The 19,442-nt window shown below is 42.4% G+C and overlaps 1 protein-coding gene and 2 pseudogenes across 2 annotated transcripts; all 3 read right to left on the bottom strand.

The window, feature by feature from the left end:
- Positions 1–612: 612 nt before the first annotated feature.
- exoc3 (exocyst complex component 3) lies at positions 613–14,963 on the bottom strand. 2 transcript variants are annotated; one of them, XM_085377759.1, is made up of 16 exons: positions 14,829–14,963; positions 13,614–13,815; positions 13,149–13,368; positions 12,851–13,023; positions 11,968–12,180; positions 10,258–10,436; positions 9,781–9,897; positions 9,505–9,622; positions 9,107–9,232; positions 8,233–8,333; positions 7,222–7,332; positions 5,961–6,102; positions 5,164–5,286; positions 4,858–5,019; positions 4,328–4,449; positions 613–980 (listed from the first exon to the last, which is right to left on the bottom strand). In XM_085377759.1, exons 2-16 carry the CDS (start codon positions 13,755–13,757, stop codon positions 776–778), a joined length of 2,256 nt encoding a protein of 751 aa, XP_085233885.1. In that variant the 5' UTR covers positions 13,758–13,815; positions 14,829–14,963; the 3' UTR covers positions 613–775. The 2 variants fall into 2 exon arrangements, with proteins under 2 accessions (XP_085233885.1, XP_085233886.1); XM_085377760.1 differs by having other exon boundaries at positions 13,614–13,812.
- Positions 14,964–16,921: 1,958 nt separating this feature from the next.
- On the bottom strand, positions 16,922–17,040 carry LOC146614198 (5S ribosomal RNA; annotated as a pseudogene).
- A 1,957-nt stretch (positions 17,041–18,997) lies between these two features.
- Positions 18,998–19,116, bottom strand: LOC146614197 (5S ribosomal RNA; annotated as a pseudogene).
- Between the last annotated feature and the right edge of the window lie 326 nt (positions 19,117–19,442).

The following is a 19,442-nucleotide window of genomic DNA, read 5'->3' as shown; positions in this document are numbered from 1 at the left end:
TACTTTTACCCACTGTCAGTATTCACAGCATGTTCCGTGTCTAACACCAGCACTGTACAGAACCTGGATACAGAAACTTCTTGAACACGCATGCCACAAAGACATGCATGCTAGGTTCATTGGCTGTAGGTGTGCACAGTTGTCTCTCAGCAACAGATTGGTGACCTGTCCATGGTGAACCCCACCTCTTGTCCCACAACATCTAGGATGGGGTCCGGCCGAAATATGAGAGTGAATGAATTACACTAGGAGAGCATCAGCTGATTCTCTGGAACCTTTGTCTGGTTGGTTCTAGCTTCTGGTGATTACCAGAACTTTTTGATCCAGGTGTTTTTCATGTGAACTTTCTATGAAATATATTAAAAAACAAACACTTGAATACCACGGCCTCTTGAGTTATTTTTCTCTTAAGGTATCCTGCTTTTGTTCCATTTCTTTTCATGCTCAGTCCATACAGGTAATGTGAAGTATCGGCTATTAAAAATGAAACGAAGTTAACTGAATGCTGTACACAAGTCAGGGGACAGCTAAGGTAAAGAAACATGACTGACAAGAAACAGAGTAACACAGGGAAGTTCAGTAAAAGGAGAGGACATAAAGTCTTGTGATGCAGTCCATTTATACAATACAAATTGTATTTGTTTAAGCAGGCATGTGATCAGGAAAGAAGGAACAAAATGAGTGAATACAGAAAACAGGCTGCAAGAACCAGTGAAAAATAAAGTATCCTTTGTTATGCTAGTGTGACCGAAGGAGCTGGACATGGAAATAGGCTTTATTTTAGCAGCTTTGAGGTTGCCATGGAGGTCATTGTAGTCATGGTCGTCATGGCAATGGTGGGCACAGCGACGTCTTTAAAAATGGACTGTGTGACACCAGAATGTGACACTTTATTCTCGCTGAGCGTTCCGATGATCATCTGCCGCATCTCCCTGCTGGCATCACCACGCACAGCAAGCAGCGCCTGGATGTGCTCCTCCCTACAGAGAGCCGGAGGGACAAACAACCTCAGCCACGTATAGGCAAACTCATTATAGACACATGCTGTATTCCGCGTGGTGTTGATGGCCTTGGTAGCACTGTCACGGCTCACTCGGTGATCAGGCACACTTCAACATTAGTTGAGGCACTCTCTTTTTAAACTAAGTCTGAAAAGCTTTTTTCTCATGGCACGGTCATGCTTAACAGAAAGAACACCAACACGATTCAGCGTGCACGCCCTCATCAAGATGTGTAAACAGATTGCATGAAAAACTCTCGTTTCTAACGCTGCGACGTCAGGAGCAAGTTCCCACCTGGAGTCAGAGTGGAATATTAATCAGTTCATGTTTTAACTTTGTATGTCTTCCTTCCAAAGAGCACTTTAACCAGAAGCATTTCAAAGTGGACATGAAGCACTACATGTACAAAGGCGAACTTACACCATGGAGCTCTGCTCTCAAAGATGTGATTCTGTCTGTGAAGCTGGGTTTAAGAAACAAAGTTTATAACCTTTATAAAATTTTATAAAGGTTATAAACTTTTATAAATAAAAGTTTATAACCTGGTGATGTAACCTTGTGTACTGACAGAAGATGGCGCCAAACACTCAGAAATGTAAGCACTTCTTAAATCCAGCTACACAGACACTGTTACAGCTCTGTCAGGTTTGGAGAGCAGGGCTCAGTAAATGAGCTTTATACACTTAGTGCTTAATGTGCACTTAAAGCTCCAAATCAGTAAACACACAGCATTGGGAACAATAAAACTGATAACTAAAATGTATCAAATGAAAAAACTATACCTGCACACGAGAGGCAAACACTTGAATATTTAATCCACTATAAGTTTGTTAGAAGCTGCTTGATTTCTTTGCCCTGGTTCCCAGCACCAGTTCTGGATCTCCATTGTGGTTCCCTATAACTGCCACGGAGTCTTTCTTTTAAGTCTGTTTCCTGCAGCCCGTGTTTGGGTCATCACTCGTGGTGGTCTAATGGCTGCACTGTCGCAGCAAAAGTGTCTTGAACCCTGGCTGGGGCCTTTCTATGTTCTCCCTGTGAGCGTGTGGTTTCCTCTGACTACATCCTCCCTCAGTCTAAAGGCATGCATGGATGTGAGGTAGATATATAGAATAAAGTGTTGGTTAAGCTTAAAAACAAATAAATACTATATGAATGTGAGTATGTTGCATTACTCCTACACTAAACACACACCTAACAATAAGTACTTTGATGACACGTTCAATACTTCCAGATAAATCCAGCGTTACATCTATATCAGTCTCTGAGAGCAGGAAGTACTCTCTGTGCAAACTGTCCCGTTTCATTTTACTAGCAGACTTCACAGCTTTTTTTTTTTTAACTGTTAATTATTGTCAGCCACTCCTTGGCCACGAATGTCATGTGACACTGTGCAGCTACAGTAGAAATGTATTGTGGTGGGTAAAAACCTTATTTTAAGGAAAAGCAACCTAATGTCTTTTATTCAAACTCAGATCTGACTGGTGACACTATTTGTGTAGGTTTTTTCAGGGTAACTACTGCAATTAAAGCTTATGCTATTTCCTCAAATGACCATGAAAGCAGCAATGTGAGAGAAAAAAATGTTTAGTGTAAATGTGCCATATAAAAAACGATCCCATCATTTCAGTTCTTGTATACAGTGGGGCAAAAAAGTATTTAGTCAGCCACCGATTGTGCAAGTTCCCCCACCTAAGATGATGACAGAGGTCAGTAATTTGCACCAGAGGTACACTTCAACTGTGAGAGACAGAATGTGAAAAAAAAATCCATGAATCCACATGGTAGGATTTGTAAAGAATTTATTCGTAAATCAGGGTGGAAAATAAGTATTTGGTCAATAACAAAAATACAACTCAATACTTTGTAACATAACCTTTGTTGGCAATAACAGAGGTCAAACGTTTACTATAGGTCTTTACCAGGTTTGCACACACAGTAGCTGGTATTTTGGCCCATTCCTCCATGCAGATCTTCTCGAGAGCAGTGATGTTTTGGGGCTGTCGCCGAGCAACACGGACTTTCAACTCCCGCCACAGATTTTCTATGGGGTTGAGGTCTGGAGACTGGCTAGGCCACTCCAGGACTTTCAAATGCTTCTTACGGAGCCACTCCTTTGTTGCCCGGGCGGTGTGTTTTGGATCATTGTCATGTTGAAAGACCCAGCCTCGTTTCATCTTCAAAGTTCTCACTGATGGAAGGAGGTTTTGGCTCAAAATCTCACGATACATGGCCCCATTCATTCTGTCCTTAACACGGATCAGTCGTCCTGTCCCCTTGGCAGAAAAACAGCCCCATAGCATGATGTTTCCACCCCCATGCTTCACAGTAGGTATGGTGTTCTTGGGATGCAACTCAGTATTCTTCTTCCTCCAAACACGACGAGTTGAGTTTATACCAAAAAGTTCTACTTTGGTTTCATCTGACCACATGACATTCTCCCAATCCTCTGCTGTATCATCCATGTGCTCTCTGGCAAACTTCAGACGGGCCTGGACATGCACTGGCTTCAGCAGCGGAACACGTCTGGCACTGCGGGATTTGATTCCCTGCCGTTGTAGTGTGTTACTGATGGTGACCTTTGTTACTTTGGTCCCAGCTCTCTGCAGGTCATTCACCAGGTCCCCCCGTGTGGTTCTGGGATCTTTGCTCACCGTTCTCATGATCATTTTGACCCCACGGGATGAGATCTTGCGTGGAGCCCCAGATCGAGGGAGATTATCAGTGTTCTTGTATGTCTTCCATTTTCTGATGATTGCTCCCACAGTTGATTTTTTCACACCAAGCTGCTTGCCTATTGTAGATTCACTCTTCCCAGTCTGGTGCAGGTCTACAATACTTTTCCTGGTGTCCTTCGAAAGCTCTTTGGTCTTGGCCATGGCGGAGTTTGGAGTCTGACTGTTTGAGGCTGTGGACAGGTGTCTTTTATACAGATGATGAGTTCAAACAGGTGCCATTCATACAGGTAACGAGTGGGGGACAGAAAAGCTTCTTACAGAAGACTTTACAGGTCTGTGAGAGCCAGAGATTTTCCTTGTTTGAGGTGACCAAATACTTATTTTCCACCCTGATTTACGAATAAATTCTTTACAAATCCTACCATGTGGATTCATGGATTTTTTTTTCACATTCTGTCTCTCACAGTTGAAGTGTACCTCTGGTGCAAATTACTGACCTCTGTCATCATTTTAAGTGGGGGAACTTGCACAATCGGTGGCTGACTAAATACTTTTTTGCCCCACTGTATGTCTAAAGTACCATGCTGAAAATATGGGAATGATGCTGGCAACAGCTGGAATGCTAGCCAGCGTTAGCATGTGTCTGTGTACCTGATATCAGGATATTTAGACACCAGCGTGGAGACCTCCAGGAACAGCAATGTGGGGTCAGTCAGCTTGAACACTTCTGCAATAGCAGTGATGGCACCACAAAGCCAGTCCGTGTCCTCACCCTACATGGTTAAAAAACAAAAGAGAACCAAGAATATTTTCATGTGCTGCTGTGTGAGGATCGTGTGTATCATCTGCTTGGCTGTTAAACTCTTCACAGTACATCAATTAGAGTTAGGGTAGAAAATCCACACGAAAACAAAACTTGAAAGAGTCAAGTCTGAGCTCATTTAGGTCAATATAAAAATGAATGAGGTATTATGTTAAATTAATATACATTTGAAATATATTTTAGGAAGTCAGACATTATTGTAGTTCATTGTTTTGATTAATCTGAAACATTGTAGTCACTCGAGATCCTGGATTTTTGATTTTCATGAGCTACAAGCCGTAATTATCAAAATGAGAGAAGAAGCACACACTGTCCACATATTTCCATACCAAAGAGCACTGCACACATGTGAACTTACCGCAGCCAATTTTCTAAAGAGGAACTTGAACTGATCAGCTTCCTTCATCATCCTTTCAGCTCCCTCCTTTCTCTCGTCAGGGTTTTTAAAAGTGATCCTCTTTTGCATCACTGCTTTAATGTACTCGACTACCACCCTGCGCAGGGCCTCACTCGTCATCTCCTGCACACAGCACATAGAGCAGGTTAGTCCTCAGAGTAGAGTTACACTACAGCTGTGGAAGCTACGCAAACAGCTCAGACCTACATGCTGAAAACATCGTTATTCAATTTCACTGGACTCTACGGCTGTTTGCAAAACTTCTACCTGATTGAAAGGTTTCTTAATCTTGTTGAAGTCATTGAAATAGTCCTCCACCGTCACACAGATGGTATCCACAGCATGAGAGCCTGTCAGCCACTTCCTGGTCAGCAGTTCGTTCAAGTGACTCTGGAAAATGCAATGAGAGAATAATTTGTAATCAGTATTTAAACATCAGAGGAAATTCTTATCATTCATTCGTAATGCTAAAATAAATCCTCAGTTTAAGAGGTTTCACAAGTTCCTGTGAAACAGCTGCACCAGCTGTTTCACAGGAACTCAACTGCACCCTCGACTCACTTTCAGCTGATAAATCTGTAAAGTTTTTGTGTTGTTATTGTTACAATGTGTGAGCAAGGAGAGCAGGCTGCTCATTTACTCGCTCAAAGACCCTCGAAGCAACAACACCTAATATACAGCAGATTCATTTGTCTCTTATTGATCAACAGGAAATATATAATGGATTTAAATGTGATTATAAACACCTATATTCCTTTGAAGTGGACACCAAAATAGTAGCTAAATGCTTTGCTGCAAGACTAGAGAAAGTACTTCCTCTGAAAGCCGTGGACTGAACGTGACAGGCGTGTTTTCTGGACCACCCAAACAGTCAAACACTACTTTCAGGCTCCGTGCAATGAACACGACTGGCATCCTTTTATAATATATTTAATAAAAATCTGATTACAATATCAGACCGGAGTTTTGTTTTTTTTAATAGAAAATGAAACTAGAAATACAACAAACAAGATATAAACATGTAGTAACTATAGTATTATTAAAAATATACTTTGTTTTTTTACCTCAAGATCAAGGAAAACTTCATCTAACAGGAACTGACAACCCTCCTTTGCCACCTCATTGAGCGTCCTCTCTATGGCAGCATCACTGTCAGTGGGCTCTGATGACTGAGAGTACTTCCTCTTCAGACTGTTGATGGACTCCCTGAGTGACAGATGGGACTGTTTACAAATGAATCTTCATAACATGACTGAGCCATAAATCAGTTTCACTGACAGACAGCATCAGCGGTGAGCCGCTTTCACCAGCCTGTGTTTACAGAACACATCACACCCTAGTGGCTTATATTAATATTGGCATATTTTTGCATGTTTTCTCACCATAACTTCCAGAACACCACTTCTGAATTTGTGATGCGAAAAAAAACAGCATGCAAAGTTTTGAAAACGAATTAAAACATAATAAATAATACAAGGACATATAACCTTATAACTGTTTAAACAGTACAGTCATTGCTAAATGTAATAGCAGTAAAGCATGAATTTGGGTAAAACCTGTGCAACAATAAAAAACATGATGCAACATCTTCCAGCTGACTGCAGTTCATAAAGAGTGACGGAGGACTCTACGAAGGACTGAGTAGCACACATTGCTGACAGTGGCTTATACTGAACATTTCACAGCATCAACCAATAAGCAGAGGCCTTTGTTATGAAAAAGGGACAATCCTGTGAAATTCTTATAATGACTGTCCCATTGCTTTTATTTTGAAAATCAACACATACCTGTGGTCAATAAAATAACTTCCTGTATAACACTAAGGGCTTATATTTTGAAAATCCAAAAGTGTCTGAAGCACATTTTCCTTCTATTAGGAAACTGAGGGCTTTTATTTTGAAAACTTGACACACTTTGTCCCTTCTGTTAGCCGCTGCTGTCTCTTGTGCACCAGGATGTGTGTAACAAACAGGAGCAGCTGATGAAAGTGATTTGCCTTCATTAAGATCTCAGCACATCACAGCTTTGCACAGCTTGAGCTCAGTGTCGCTGAGCTCTTACTGTATCAAGCACAGGTAAAAACAGAAATCTTCAACAATCTTTGCCAGCACACTGCCAGCCAGTGTGATTTGAACTTGTCTGAGATCATTCGTAGATGCACCTGTGGTGTCACAATCTTAGGTGTTCATGCCAAGCGCCTGCCCGCCCAGCGAGCTGATGACAATACCCCATCAGTCTGTTATGGCTGATGGGGTGAATTAGAGTAATCCACCTCTTATTTGGATAATATGTTAACACTAGTTCATGAATGAAATTACAACTCACTTAAATGTCTGGCAGTTGTTAATGATGGCTATCATATACTGCACATAGCACTGAGGCAGCTGCCTGTCTCTCAGGTGCTCTTCTTTGTAGCTCACCGCCTCCTCCCTGTACCTGCAAACAAAACACACATAGTTACTGGTAAAGATGTTCCCGTAGTTTGTTCTCTTACTTGCTCTCTAAATGGATGCAATTACTATTGATTATTAGCTACTTTTAATTTGGAGAACCGGGGACTTTTATGAACCACGTTGAGGGTGTTCATTTTGGGCCCAATGTTGCAAGATGCACTTGTAGCACACTTCCCAATGAAGTGAGAACAGAAACAATTAGAACCGGATTCACATCACAACAGGTTTATTCATCACAATGATCCGGATTCTCTCAAATGTTTAACAGCTTCTATTCAATGATTAATGACGAAGCCTCATCACGCTGGTTTTAACTGCTCCACAGTTTTTCAGAGAACTGTGTGAATTGTTTCAATCTGTCAGTCTCACAATAAGTCAACACTAGGAAATGCAGACTAATAATTCTCGCACACATTTTAAACAATGGTTATGTTGTGTGAAACTGTGATGTGAGGGTGCGCAAAAAGACAGCAGATGGAATAAGAGTGCTAAAGGGCCATTAGTATATAGTGCTGTGCAGCGTCAGTTCATTAAAGTTGCTGGTGAATGATTTTACCTGCAGCACCAGAATGGAAATAAAGGTATTTGTCAGTGTAACTACATGCAGTGAGTTGTCCCTTAGTGTACACCTCAGTGGAACTATTAAGTCCTCGTGAAAAAAGTGGTGCACACAAGGAAATAGCTGCAGGAAAATACAAGTTTGTTTGCACAGCGCTAGGGTTTGCATATGTCTGAGCATGAAAATCAAGGCCTGCAACTCACTACTCCAGGAGGAGCTTATCATAAAGCTGTGGTTTAAATGACACCTTCATAAAATTCAAAATCACTGACATTTTTCTTGAACTGTTACAAGAAAAGTTAAAAAAGCGTATGACAGAAATACCTGAGGAGGAAAGTGTTCATTTGTTTCAGGCAAAGCTTCAGAACCTTTTCTTTGAAATCTCCATCAATCTGTGCAGCAACTTGTAGGTTCTGCTCAAACATCTGAGGAGTCGAGACAGAATCAGAGGAGCACTTTCAAGAAGCAAGTACAACGTAGCAGACATCACACAGTACACTGAATGTCACAGCAAATCCTTCAAACTGCAGTCAGTGAGGGACAGCTTCAGTCTAACACTGTGCCTGAAAAGTCTCCATGACCTGATCAGTGTGACCCCGATACTTCCCCCACCACGCTTTAGATCTCATTTTTTCTTCATCAAGCGCAGTGAAAATAAACTGCTTTTAACAATGAGCAGTGTTGGAGAGTAACTAGTTAAACATAACCAAGTTTAATTACAGTCGTATAAAACTATCTCCTCCTTTCTGTGCTCTGCCTCTTCTCTGCCAACCAAAGTGCATTACTGCAGCAGTGACCCAGGCTGAGGCAGGTGAGCATGCCAGTGAATAAGCAGAGACAAATGTTTACAGGAATAAAAATGGTGCAATATCAAAAGACACCAACCTAACAGAACGTGTGGAACCTGTAAAGGATCCTCTGCTACTGTTGAAACATTTTTACAAATAATCAAGTGCAGTGTGTTTCTAGTAGTTAAACTAATTAAAATAGTTACTTGGCTTGTTACATTTTAAAGAGGTAGCTAGTAATGCTATTGAAAAAACAGGCGTGGTCTGTAATATGAGTGTTGACGCCAAGTTAAAAAAAACAGTGCGGACATCATCTGGCTGAGAACATTCACACGAGGCGTGTTATCAACACGGCTGAAAATCTTACAGCTCTGTACGGGCTCACTCCTCACGGGGGAGCTGCGTGTTACCTGAAAGACGATGGCCGGCAGTGTGGTCTGATAGTATCCGTCTTGATCAGCCTCAGGCTCTGTGTCCTTTTGCCAGTCTTTCTTATCCGTTTCCAGGGCCTTGCGCAGCCAGCCTGTTATATTAGACTAAAGACATGAACGTCAAACAGAAACAGGAATTGACTTGATTTCTGTTGTTTGTCATTTTTAATGAGATGCTGACATTACAAGTTACAGATATGAGGACATGAGGAGTTGGTTTCTTTTGCAGTTGGATGTTCAAGGAGCCGGCCTACTGTAGTGCAGCACTCACAGTTTTTAATTGCATGAGAACTTAAACTGCACAATATACTGTATAAATAATTACAGGCACAATAACTTGAATGAGACAATCCAGAGAGTTCCTGGTAGCAACTTACTGTAAAGGTCTTCACATATTTGCTGAGCAGGTCGTCCACCACCTCTCGCGGCAGCAAAGGCTCCAGCTGGTGGATGTCACACTCTGAACAGAGCTCTGGATGGCCCATCATCTCCACGCTGGGACAAACACACACACTCGTTGTATAACAGTACATCTGTCACACCTGCAGATTCCTCATGAGTTTTGCTCAGCAGTAGTAAGATGCCCCAGGGTTAGGTCAGTTTACATACATGCTTCCAAGCAAAGACTCACAAAGTGTGCTTTGTGTGTGTACCTCTTATATGTGTTGAGGACCCACGTCAGAAGAGACACAATCTCATTAGCCTCCAAGTCCTCAGAGGCCAGTTCTTTGACACGCATGGACACAGCATTATGGTAAAGACGGAAAAACCTGAAACACGCATACAGGGTGCACATGTGGGTGAGCACGTCTGTGAATACGACACACAAAAGCATATATGTAGAATATATCGTTGACTCGTGTTTATTTAAAAAGGACAATGCATACGAATGAACACGAGCACTTAAATATACCAGATTTAGCCAGACTCATTTTCACATGTAGTCCTGGCGGGGGGCTACTAAATGTACAAAGCCCTTTACCTCACTATGGAAACAGTTTGATAGATCTGCAGATCTTCAGTTTTTTAGTGATGTACAAATAAGCTGAGGATTGTTGGGACTGAAAGACATTTATAGACATTTAACATAACTGCGAATTCACACTCTTACAAGAAATGATATGTCTGACCTGTTGAATGTGTTGTAGTGTGGAGGGAAACACTGCACCATGAGATTTTTGACAACAATCAGATCATCCAGAACATATTTCCTGGTTATTTCTAGAAGACGAACCAGCCACATTTTATCAGCCTCTCTTGTGACTGCTTGTGTGCCCTCAATGCGGGTGCTGACTGTACCCTCCAACACCTGCAACAGAATCCACCAAAGGCTTCATAAATGCTCACTGGCTTTGTGGCTGCGTCAACCATGAGTGCAAACACAGGTTTAAATGAGTCAAAGGGGTCTCCATAAGTGGATGGAGATCACTGTAGACATACACCAGTCCTACAGCTGACAGAATACTAACCACATGGTCAGAAATACAAAGACTGAAATATTTTATGAAGAAAATGAAAATAAAAGCAAAGGCTAGGGCTGCTCGATTATGGCAAAAATGATAATCACGATTATTTTCACTGAAATTGAGATCACGATTATTTGACGATATTTATTTAACCCTTTAAGACCTACTATAGAACCAAGTCCACCAGAGCTTATATTATTATTATTTATTTTTTTTACATGCTGTAGTGCCATTTGTGGGAGCATTTCAAGTTGCTATACATCAATACAACTGTTATAGCCCATATTTTAATAATATGTATGCATTAAGTCCATAGTAATTACATAAATTGCAAAAAAGTGCAATAAACTACAAAAAAAATTGAAAATCGCTTTTGTTTTGTTTACATATATTTCTACTTGGAGAAATTTAAGAGGTTTATCCCTCAAAACTTTAAATACAATAAAGTTGCAAAAAATAGTTTCCCACCACAGGAAACTTATTTTGAGTGTCTTCATAGTTTTATTTTGGAGATACAGCAATTTTTATATACTGCAGGAAAAACAAAAAACAATCCTATGATGCAAATTTGCAAAGAAAACAGCATGTGCATCATTTCACTGTGGGAAGTGTTACGAACAGCTGATAGGAACGGCAAAGCGTGTTTCTGGAATATTATGTTTTTGTTCCTGCAAGCGCTTTTTATGCAATTTTTGCAAAGCTATATGTGGAAGGAAACCGTGACCGAGGACAAGCTGATGGCATCAGATGTAAGTACAACTCCTCCGGTTTCATATGCAAAACAAATTATTGCGCTAGCTTACACGGTTCAGGTTCTACAGGGATTTAAAAATAGTTACGCAAAACGGAGCGTGCTGCTCTGACCGGCTTTAAAGGGTTAACAATGACTTTAAAAAAATAATATAAAATAGTGTGCAACACCACTGAAGTTTTTTTTTTTTTTTTAAACTCTCTTTTCAGCCAACGGCAGTCACTCTCCAAATAACTTCTGCTTAGCTTTCCGAGCTTCCCTCGGGTCCTCTTAATCAGCGGTCTCCACCCTTTTTTGCGCCACGGACCAGTTTATGCCCGACAATATTTTCACAGACGGCCTTTAAGGTGTCGCGGATAAATGAGGGAGGGGCTAATAATCGGCTCAGTCATTTTTAATGATCGTTGAAAGCCCAGATCGTAATCGTGATTAAAATTCGATTAATTGAGCAGCCCTAGCAAAGGCAAATTAAATGTAAACAAGTTTTGGATAAGTACTCACAAACACAATGACTGATACGATTTAAGAAGAGTTGGCAGGTACTTAAAAAGATGTGGAGAGTTTTCAGACCCTTTGAAATTGTTTTTTCTCTCAGTATTTACAAAGTATTATCCTGTTCTGACCTCAAACATCTTGTCCTTCCACTTTTTGGGCCGCCCAGGCGGGATGAACCCAGTCTGCTTTTTTCGGTCAACCATACGCCGATCAATCTTCTCCTCCCGCTCAATGATACGAACTACTGACACCAGCATGGTGGGGTCACGACGAACTGTTACCATGGACCGCTGCAGTACCATCCATAATTGTTTAGCCAGCTCGTCTGACAGTCCCTGAACCTGGAAGAGAACAGAGAGAGCGAAAGCTTTTTGAGCGGCTTCTCTACAACTACCTGTGTTGAACCAGGCCATATTTTTAATCACAGGATTTTTTTGTCTGGTTAAATAAAGGTTAAAAAAAAAAAAGAATGAACACAAGTTTAAGGCATTGGTGTCCCTTCATGAAGCCAGTCAAACGATTTTTTACTCATAAACTGTATTTTTTTAAACACTTTTACTATCGGAGATTTTTATTCACTTTTTTCAGACGTAGCTCTTTTATGCCTTTTCAATGCTTTCAACATTCAGAGTTTTCAAATGACAAAAGCACCTGCACTGTGTGTGAATGACACTGACTTGTCCAATCAAATTCTTAAACAAGGCAGGTACTGCCAGTTGACCGGGATGCACAAACTTGTACCCAAGAGGACAATTCCAAGTGACAACTGGAACTCGGCTTTGCATGTATTCCACATGCATATTATTTGCATGAACTTTAAGCACACTGTAATGGAGTTTGACCACCAAATGTATTCTAGCAGGCACGTGCGCGCAACCACACAGGTAGTCTGAGCAAACTTATTTGTAACGTTTGTTGTATTTTGTGATGGATTTTGTTCCAAGCTATATTTTTAGGGGCAAGGCTGCCACTGGTCCAACTCTCTGCATCGACTTTGCTATGTTCGCTTACATCTTCAAAGTAGATGGAAATGAGATGCATGTCACTGGTGTTCCTGCTGTCCATACGGTACTGCTCATACATGAGGTCATCACGTGAACACTCCAGCTCCATCAGCTTCCTGTGGGCCTGCAGCAGCTCTGCCTGCTCTATCAGCTGCTGTGTCTCTCCCACTATCTCTGGCACTAGACACAAAGCAAAGGAAAAAGACACCCATGCCAGTAAAAACCAAGAGCAGATAAGGTTTCTATAGTAACAGAATATTGTTGGCATCTTTTAGATTGAAGTTTTTAGGTTCAGCTAAACTTACCAGAGAAGATATTTTTTAGGTTTTCCACAGCAGCAGCCAGCTGGCTGTGCTGAACTACAGCATCCTTGACATCTTTTAGGTTTTCAATGGTGTTAATGCTCTGCCTCCAGTCTTTACTGACATCAGCCAATGAACTCTGGATATCTTTGACATCTAGCAGAGCACTGTGCAGCTGGGTCAGTCCAGTCCGAACACCATCCAACTGGGACTGAATGGCTGCCTGAAGAACATCAAGGACCACCAGGAAACATTCATGTTCAGCATCATTGTTGAATTACTGGGACTTAATAACCTTGTGCTATATACAAATGCTTTGCTTTCTTGTTTAACGTGTATCCATCTACTGTGTAGATTACTAATGAATACATTCTCTATAAAAAAGCATACCTTTATCTTAGCTGTTATTGAATTAAATAGTAGACATTGCTAAGATAATAACAACAGTACACACAGAGGAAACATCACCTTGAGCCGCGCTTCCACTGACGCCTTTTTACGGGCTTCTCTTCTTCTGTATTGCTCCACTTTATCCAGCTGATCTGACCTCTGCAGCATCCCTGCCACACGCTGCACTGCAGTGGCAACTGCCTCCCTGCTTGTTTCCTCCATAGTCCTGCTCAGCAAATAAGGTGTCAGGTGTGTCCAAAGGTTTCCACACGAGGACCTGCTTAAAGAGAGAAATATCGAAAGGGCTGATCTTTATGTAGCAATGCTTTGCTTTACAAACTTTAACACTCATGACTGGTTTAGATACCTTGATTATTGTGGACATTAAACACTACGTGTATAAAGGCTAATTTACACCATAAAGCATCTAAAACCTGGCAGGAATTTTCACACTGTCTGGATTTAAGAAGTAAGTTTTTTGAACATGTTTAGCACCATCGTGTGCCAGTAATTCAACCTAATTCAATCTGATCTACAGATGCTCTTATCACTGTAATAACATTTTGAACGCTGTAGGCCATAACAAGATCATCTGTATCCTTCTCTAACTCTGTTTCTGTTTCTGTGATGAGCTCTGAAACTTGACTGAAACGCTTCAAATAAGCGATTCCTCTGCAGATGATCAGTTGGCTGTTTAGCAACTACTTTTTCAAGAATTTGCGATAAAAGGAAGGTAGTTAGCCACTGGTTTTGGGGACTGTATGCTGCGGGTCTAAGATGGTATTCCACTTGTGAAGACACATACAGATTTCAAGGTCCTGTTTATAAAACCAACAATGCTGTGCAATTATTGAAGGTAAAGTCTAATCCTGACACATCACATGCACGTGAATGTCACGTCCATTATTTTCTTCCGGTTATCCCATCCGGACGAAGGGGCGCTGGAGCTGTCACAGAGCAAGAAGCGGACTAAACTCTGCTCTGCCGCAGGGATAGAAAGCCATTTCCAAATGACAGTACTTCATTGGCAGACACTGTTAAATGGCTTCTGTGGTCCTAATGCCGCCGCCTAACGTTAATGCAACACAACAAAAGCTAGTGTTGCTTTTGCACTGACAGCTATAACACCGCATCAGAACACAGTCGTGACTGGATCAAGTACACAATTCAACTAACGGTGAAATGAAAACAGATGATCCAACGTAGTAAATGGATGCTAAGCTAACAACAGGCGAAAACGTCCCAGTGTCAGCGACAATACAACAAGCTAGTTCTTCAGAACCGGACACTTACCTCACTTAAGGCAAAACCAGAGGGGAGACAAAAACCATATCTACCAGTATTAAATATATTATTATTTCAACTAACACAGCCTTTGTTGTCGTTGTTCAACTTCCTGCTCCCAGCAGCGCAGGAGACGCCTGCTGCTCCTTCTTCTTGGCTGTTGACAAACAACGAATTGGTGAAATACCGCCACCAACTGGTATGGAGTGTGGATCCACATGTCACACAAATGCGTTTGTCCAAGATAATTAAATATGGCCTGATAACTTTTGCTTCCTGATTTATTTCTAAGTCAATCAATTAAATCTAGTTTAAGATTAAATCCATTTAGGCTTTCAATCAGTTTTCTTGCTTCTTCCTCATACAGTGTAATATAACATTCTCTATTGTCTCATCAATACTCACATTTTTCATTGCAATGTTTCCCTAAAACGAATAGTTTAGCCCAGTGTGCCGAAATCTTTTTTCTCCTCCTTCCTGTCCTTTCTTTCTCCCGTTGTTTTTGTCATCTCTCCTTCATTTTGTGTTTGTGTTATATTTTATTTTTATTGTACTAAAGCTGAACAAAAACAGTTTTTGGTTGCACATTTTTTTAATGTGTAATCCAATCCAAATAGAGCACGATTTAAAAACACAACTTCGGCGTGCTGTGCAAAGCACCCCCAAAGATTTATTACTTTTTTGACAATATTTGCTGTTTGTGTGACACACTACTAAAAATATGAAAAGCATACAGTACTGTACTTGGTTGAGATGTAATATTTTAACAACAAAAGTATAGATATCCCCTCTCCCAAAATGGTTTGTTCCAGCTCGCCTCTCCCCTGCTCTGGCTCTGGTGCCCTTTGTGCCAGAGCGATGGTGGCTGAGACGCAGCAGAGCGGAGGTGTGAGTGCCTGGCTTAAGACAGGACATATCAGCTGCATGTTCCTCTTTATATAGTTAGGTAGGAGTCAGAGCATGTTTCTTTTTAGCTGAAAAACATTACACCAGGTGACCTGCATTGTTGAAAACGTGTTTTCCGATTATGTTTGCTGCCCTACAATCTGTCCTACTCTGTAGTAAAATCAGCGCCATTTGACCGTCCTGTTGCTCCCATTGAAATGTATACAGCCTATTTAAAAGCTAAAACTTACAATTGTTCGTAGCCTGCTGTTGTTACCACTGTCCTGTTTGAAATGGATACTTACTAGCTAACTGACTGGATGCCCATTACTCCTGTTGTGTGTGTGTTTGTGTACAGAGAGACAGCCAGGTTCATAATGGATATAAGGAAGTTTTTTTTTTTTTAAAAAGGAGCGACATTCAGGTAAAAGTGTAAAATCAAATGATCTGTAAATCAAGAATAATGTTGGATCAGTGTTTCAATATTTATATCCTTTATTAGATGTTCGTGTGGTTTAGTTATTTGCCTTTTGGTTGAAAGTACACTGAGAGAGGACTTTTTGTTAGTGATCTTAATAGTATTTTTTTCATATTAATGTAATTTTTCATCTAATTGAATAAATTCTATTTGTGTATGATTGTCAGTCCAAAGAGGGAGAGAGGAAAGAGGGGAACGTAAGGAGAAAGTACAAGGTGAGGAAGAAACAGGTAAGAAAACAGACAGGGAGCAGTGGCAGGCACAACAGAAACTGTTAAACTGACAAAAAGAAAAAAACTGATTTTATTCATACAATCTGGAAGTTGTGTTCTCTCTATATTAAAGCTGCTATACAGAATCTGCAAAACAAACTGGGTTGAAACATTTTGACCCTCTTTAACAACATTCCAACATAACATTATAATGGATTGGGGAGATTAAAATTAATGATATATTTTTATGTGGTTCAGCCACAACTCTACTAAAACCTCAGCCAGTAATAGGTCGGCCAACTTTTGGACCATCCAGTTGTCTGTATGACTGCTGCAGTACATACATCACATTTGCTCACTATCAGAAAGTGCCAAACAGCCCTGGTGGAGTGAGGAGCTGTAAAGAGAAGCAGAGTGCTCTGTTTATATTCTACAAATGTTTTAAGCTTGCCCTCATTAATGGGCAGCTGCTTTGGGTCTTTCAACACCCTCCTTCTCTGGATCAAAAGCAGTTCAATGACATGAAAAGCTAACAGCACCTGGTATCCCCAGGCAGTCTCCCATCCATTTACTAACCAAGTCCAACCCTGCTTAGCTTCCGAGCTCAGACGAGATCGGGCGTGCACAGCGTGGCATGGCCGTAACCTGCAGACCTGAGCACAAAGTGTCAATTTATGGAATCAAGTGGTGAGTTGGGCAGTACTTGAAGTTGCGAAACACAACCCTCCAATTTAACTACAGTCTTAACGGTAACTGCATGCTTGCCTAATACCCTAACTCAAGGACTCAATTTAGCATTTAACCAGCAGCACAGGACCTGGTGTGGTGTAGGTGGCCTCAGCAAGAAGCACAGGCCCTGGTGTGGGGTAGTTGGCCTCACCCAGCAGCGCAAGCCCGCGTGTGATGTAGATGGCCTCATCCAGCAGCACAGGCCCTGGTGTGGGGTAGGTGGCCAAAGCCAGAAGTAAAGGACCTGGTGTGGTGTAGATGGCCTCAGCCAGAGCCACAGGCCCTGATGTGGTGTAGATGGCCTCATCCAGCAGCACAGGCCCTGGTGTGGGGTAGATGGCCTCAGCCAGAAGCGCAGGCCCTGGTGTGGGGTAGATGGCCTCAACCAGCAGCAGAGGACCTGGTGAGGTGTAGGTAGCCAAAGCCAGAAGTAAAGGACCTGATGTGGTGTAGATGGCCTCAGCCAGAGTCACAGGCCCTGGTGAGGTGTAGGTGGCCAAAGCCAGAAGTAAAGGACCTGGTGTGGTGTAGATGGCCTCAGCCAGAGCCACAGGCCCTGATGTGGTGTAGATGGCCTCAGCCAGAAGCACAGGCCCTGGTGTGGTGGAGGTGACCTCAGCCAGAAGCGCAAGCCCTGGTGTGTTGCTTTCAGCCTCAGCCAGCAGCACATGACCTGGTGTTCTGTAGGTGGCAAAAGCCAGGAGCACAGACCTGGTGTGTTGTAGATGGTCTCAGCTTGCAGCACAGGACCTGGTGAGGTGGAGGTGGCTTCATCCTACAACTCAGGCCCAGGTGAATTGTAGTTGGCCTCAGCCAGATGCACACGCCCTGGTGTAATTTAGATGACCTATGTTAGCAGCACAGGCCCCAGTGAGGTGCGGATGGCCTCACCCGGCAGCACAAGACATTGCTGAAAACAGCCAAAAAGAATGTCGATTATGTGCCCTCATTAATGGGCAGCTGCTTTGAGTCTTTCAACACCCTCCTTCTCTGGATCAAAAGCAGTTCAATGACATAAAAAGCTTACATCAACTGGTATTCTCAGGCAGTCTCCCATCCAAGTACTAACCAACCCCAACCCTGCTTAGCTTCCAAGATTAAACGAGATCAGGCGAGCTCAGGGTGGTATGCCCCTAAGGTGCAGGCCCTACCACAAAGAGTCAATTTATGGAATCAAGTGGTGAGTTGGGCAGTAGTTGAAGTTACGAACACATCCCTCCAATTAAATTACAGTGTTAATGGTAACTGCATGCTTGCCTAATACCCTAACCCAAGGACTCAATTTAGCATTTAACCAGCAGCACAGGCCCTGGTGTGGTGTAGATGGCCTCCACCAGCAGCTCAAGCCCGCGTGTGATGTAGATGGCCTCATTCAGAAGCACAGGCCCTAGTGTGGTGTAGTTGGCCTCATCCAGCAGCGCAAGCCCTGGTGTGGTGTGTATATGACCTCAGCCAGAGCCACAGGCCCTGGTGTGGTGTAGATGGCCTCAGCCGCCAGCACAGGTCCTGGTGTGTATCAGTCAGCCTCAGCCAGAAGCACAGGCCGTGGTGTGTGGTAGATGGCCTCAGCTAGCAGCACAGGACCTGGTGAGGTGGAGGTGGCTTCTTCTTGCAACTCAGGCCCTGGTGTGGTGTGGTTGGCCTCAGCCGGAAGCACAGGTCCTCAGCTAGAGACACACGCCTTCGTGTAATTTAGATGACCTATGTTAGAAGCACAGGCCCCGGTGTGGTGCGGATGGCCTCACCCGGCAGCAGAAGACATTGCTGAAAACAGCCAAAAAGAATGTCGTTTATGTGCCCTCATTAATGGGCAGCTGCTTTGGGTCTTTCAACACCCTCCTTCTCTGGATCAAAAGCAGTTCAATGACATAAAAAGCTTACATCAACTGGTATTCCCAGGCAGTCTCCCATCCAAGTACTAACCAACCCCAACCCTGCTTAGCTTCCAAGATCAGACGAGATCGGGCGTGCACAGCGTGGCATGGCCGTAACCTGCAGACCTGAGCACAAAGTGTCAATTTATGGAATCAAGTGGTGAGTTGGGCAGTACTTGAAGTTGCGAAACACAACCCTCCAATTTAACTACAGTGTTAATGGTAACTGCGTCGTGGCCTAATACCCTAAACCAAGGACTCAATTGAGCTTTTAACCAGCAGTACAGGCCCTGGTGTGGTGTAGGTGGTCTCAGCCAGAGCCACAGGCCCTGGTGTGATTATGGTAAAATGGCCTGCATTTGTATAGCGCTTTTCTAGTCCCTAAGGACTCTAAGCGCTTCACACTACATCCAGTCATTCACACACACATCATGGCAGCTACATT

This window comes from Diplotaxodon limnothrissa, linkage group LG18, assembly GCF_057381915.1.
Source record: "Diplotaxodon limnothrissa isolate DT_005_m linkage group LG18, D_limnothrissa_male_GT1.1, whole genome shotgun sequence".
Lineage (NCBI taxonomy): Eukaryota > Metazoa > Chordata > Actinopteri > Cichliformes > Cichlidae > Diplotaxodon > Diplotaxodon limnothrissa.
Note: the sequence above shows the minus strand (reverse complement) of the source record. Positions and strands in the feature narration are given on the sequence as shown.

Excerpts from the sequence above, each read along its gene's own strand:
- exoc3 (XM_085377759.1), bottom strand. The coding sequence starts at position 13,757 with ATGGAGGAAACAAGCAGGGAGGCAGTTGCCACTGCAGTGCAGCGTGTG. Across the intron at positions 13,369-13,613 it reads CAGTGGAAGCGCGGCTCAAG|GCAGCCATTCAGTCCCAGTT; the intron begins GTGATGTTTCCT and ends GATGTTCTTCAG. Across the intron at positions 7,333-8,232 it reads ATGAACACTTTCCTCCTCAG|GTACAGGGAGGAGGCGGTGA; the intron begins GTATTTCTGTCA and ends TTTTGTTTGCAG.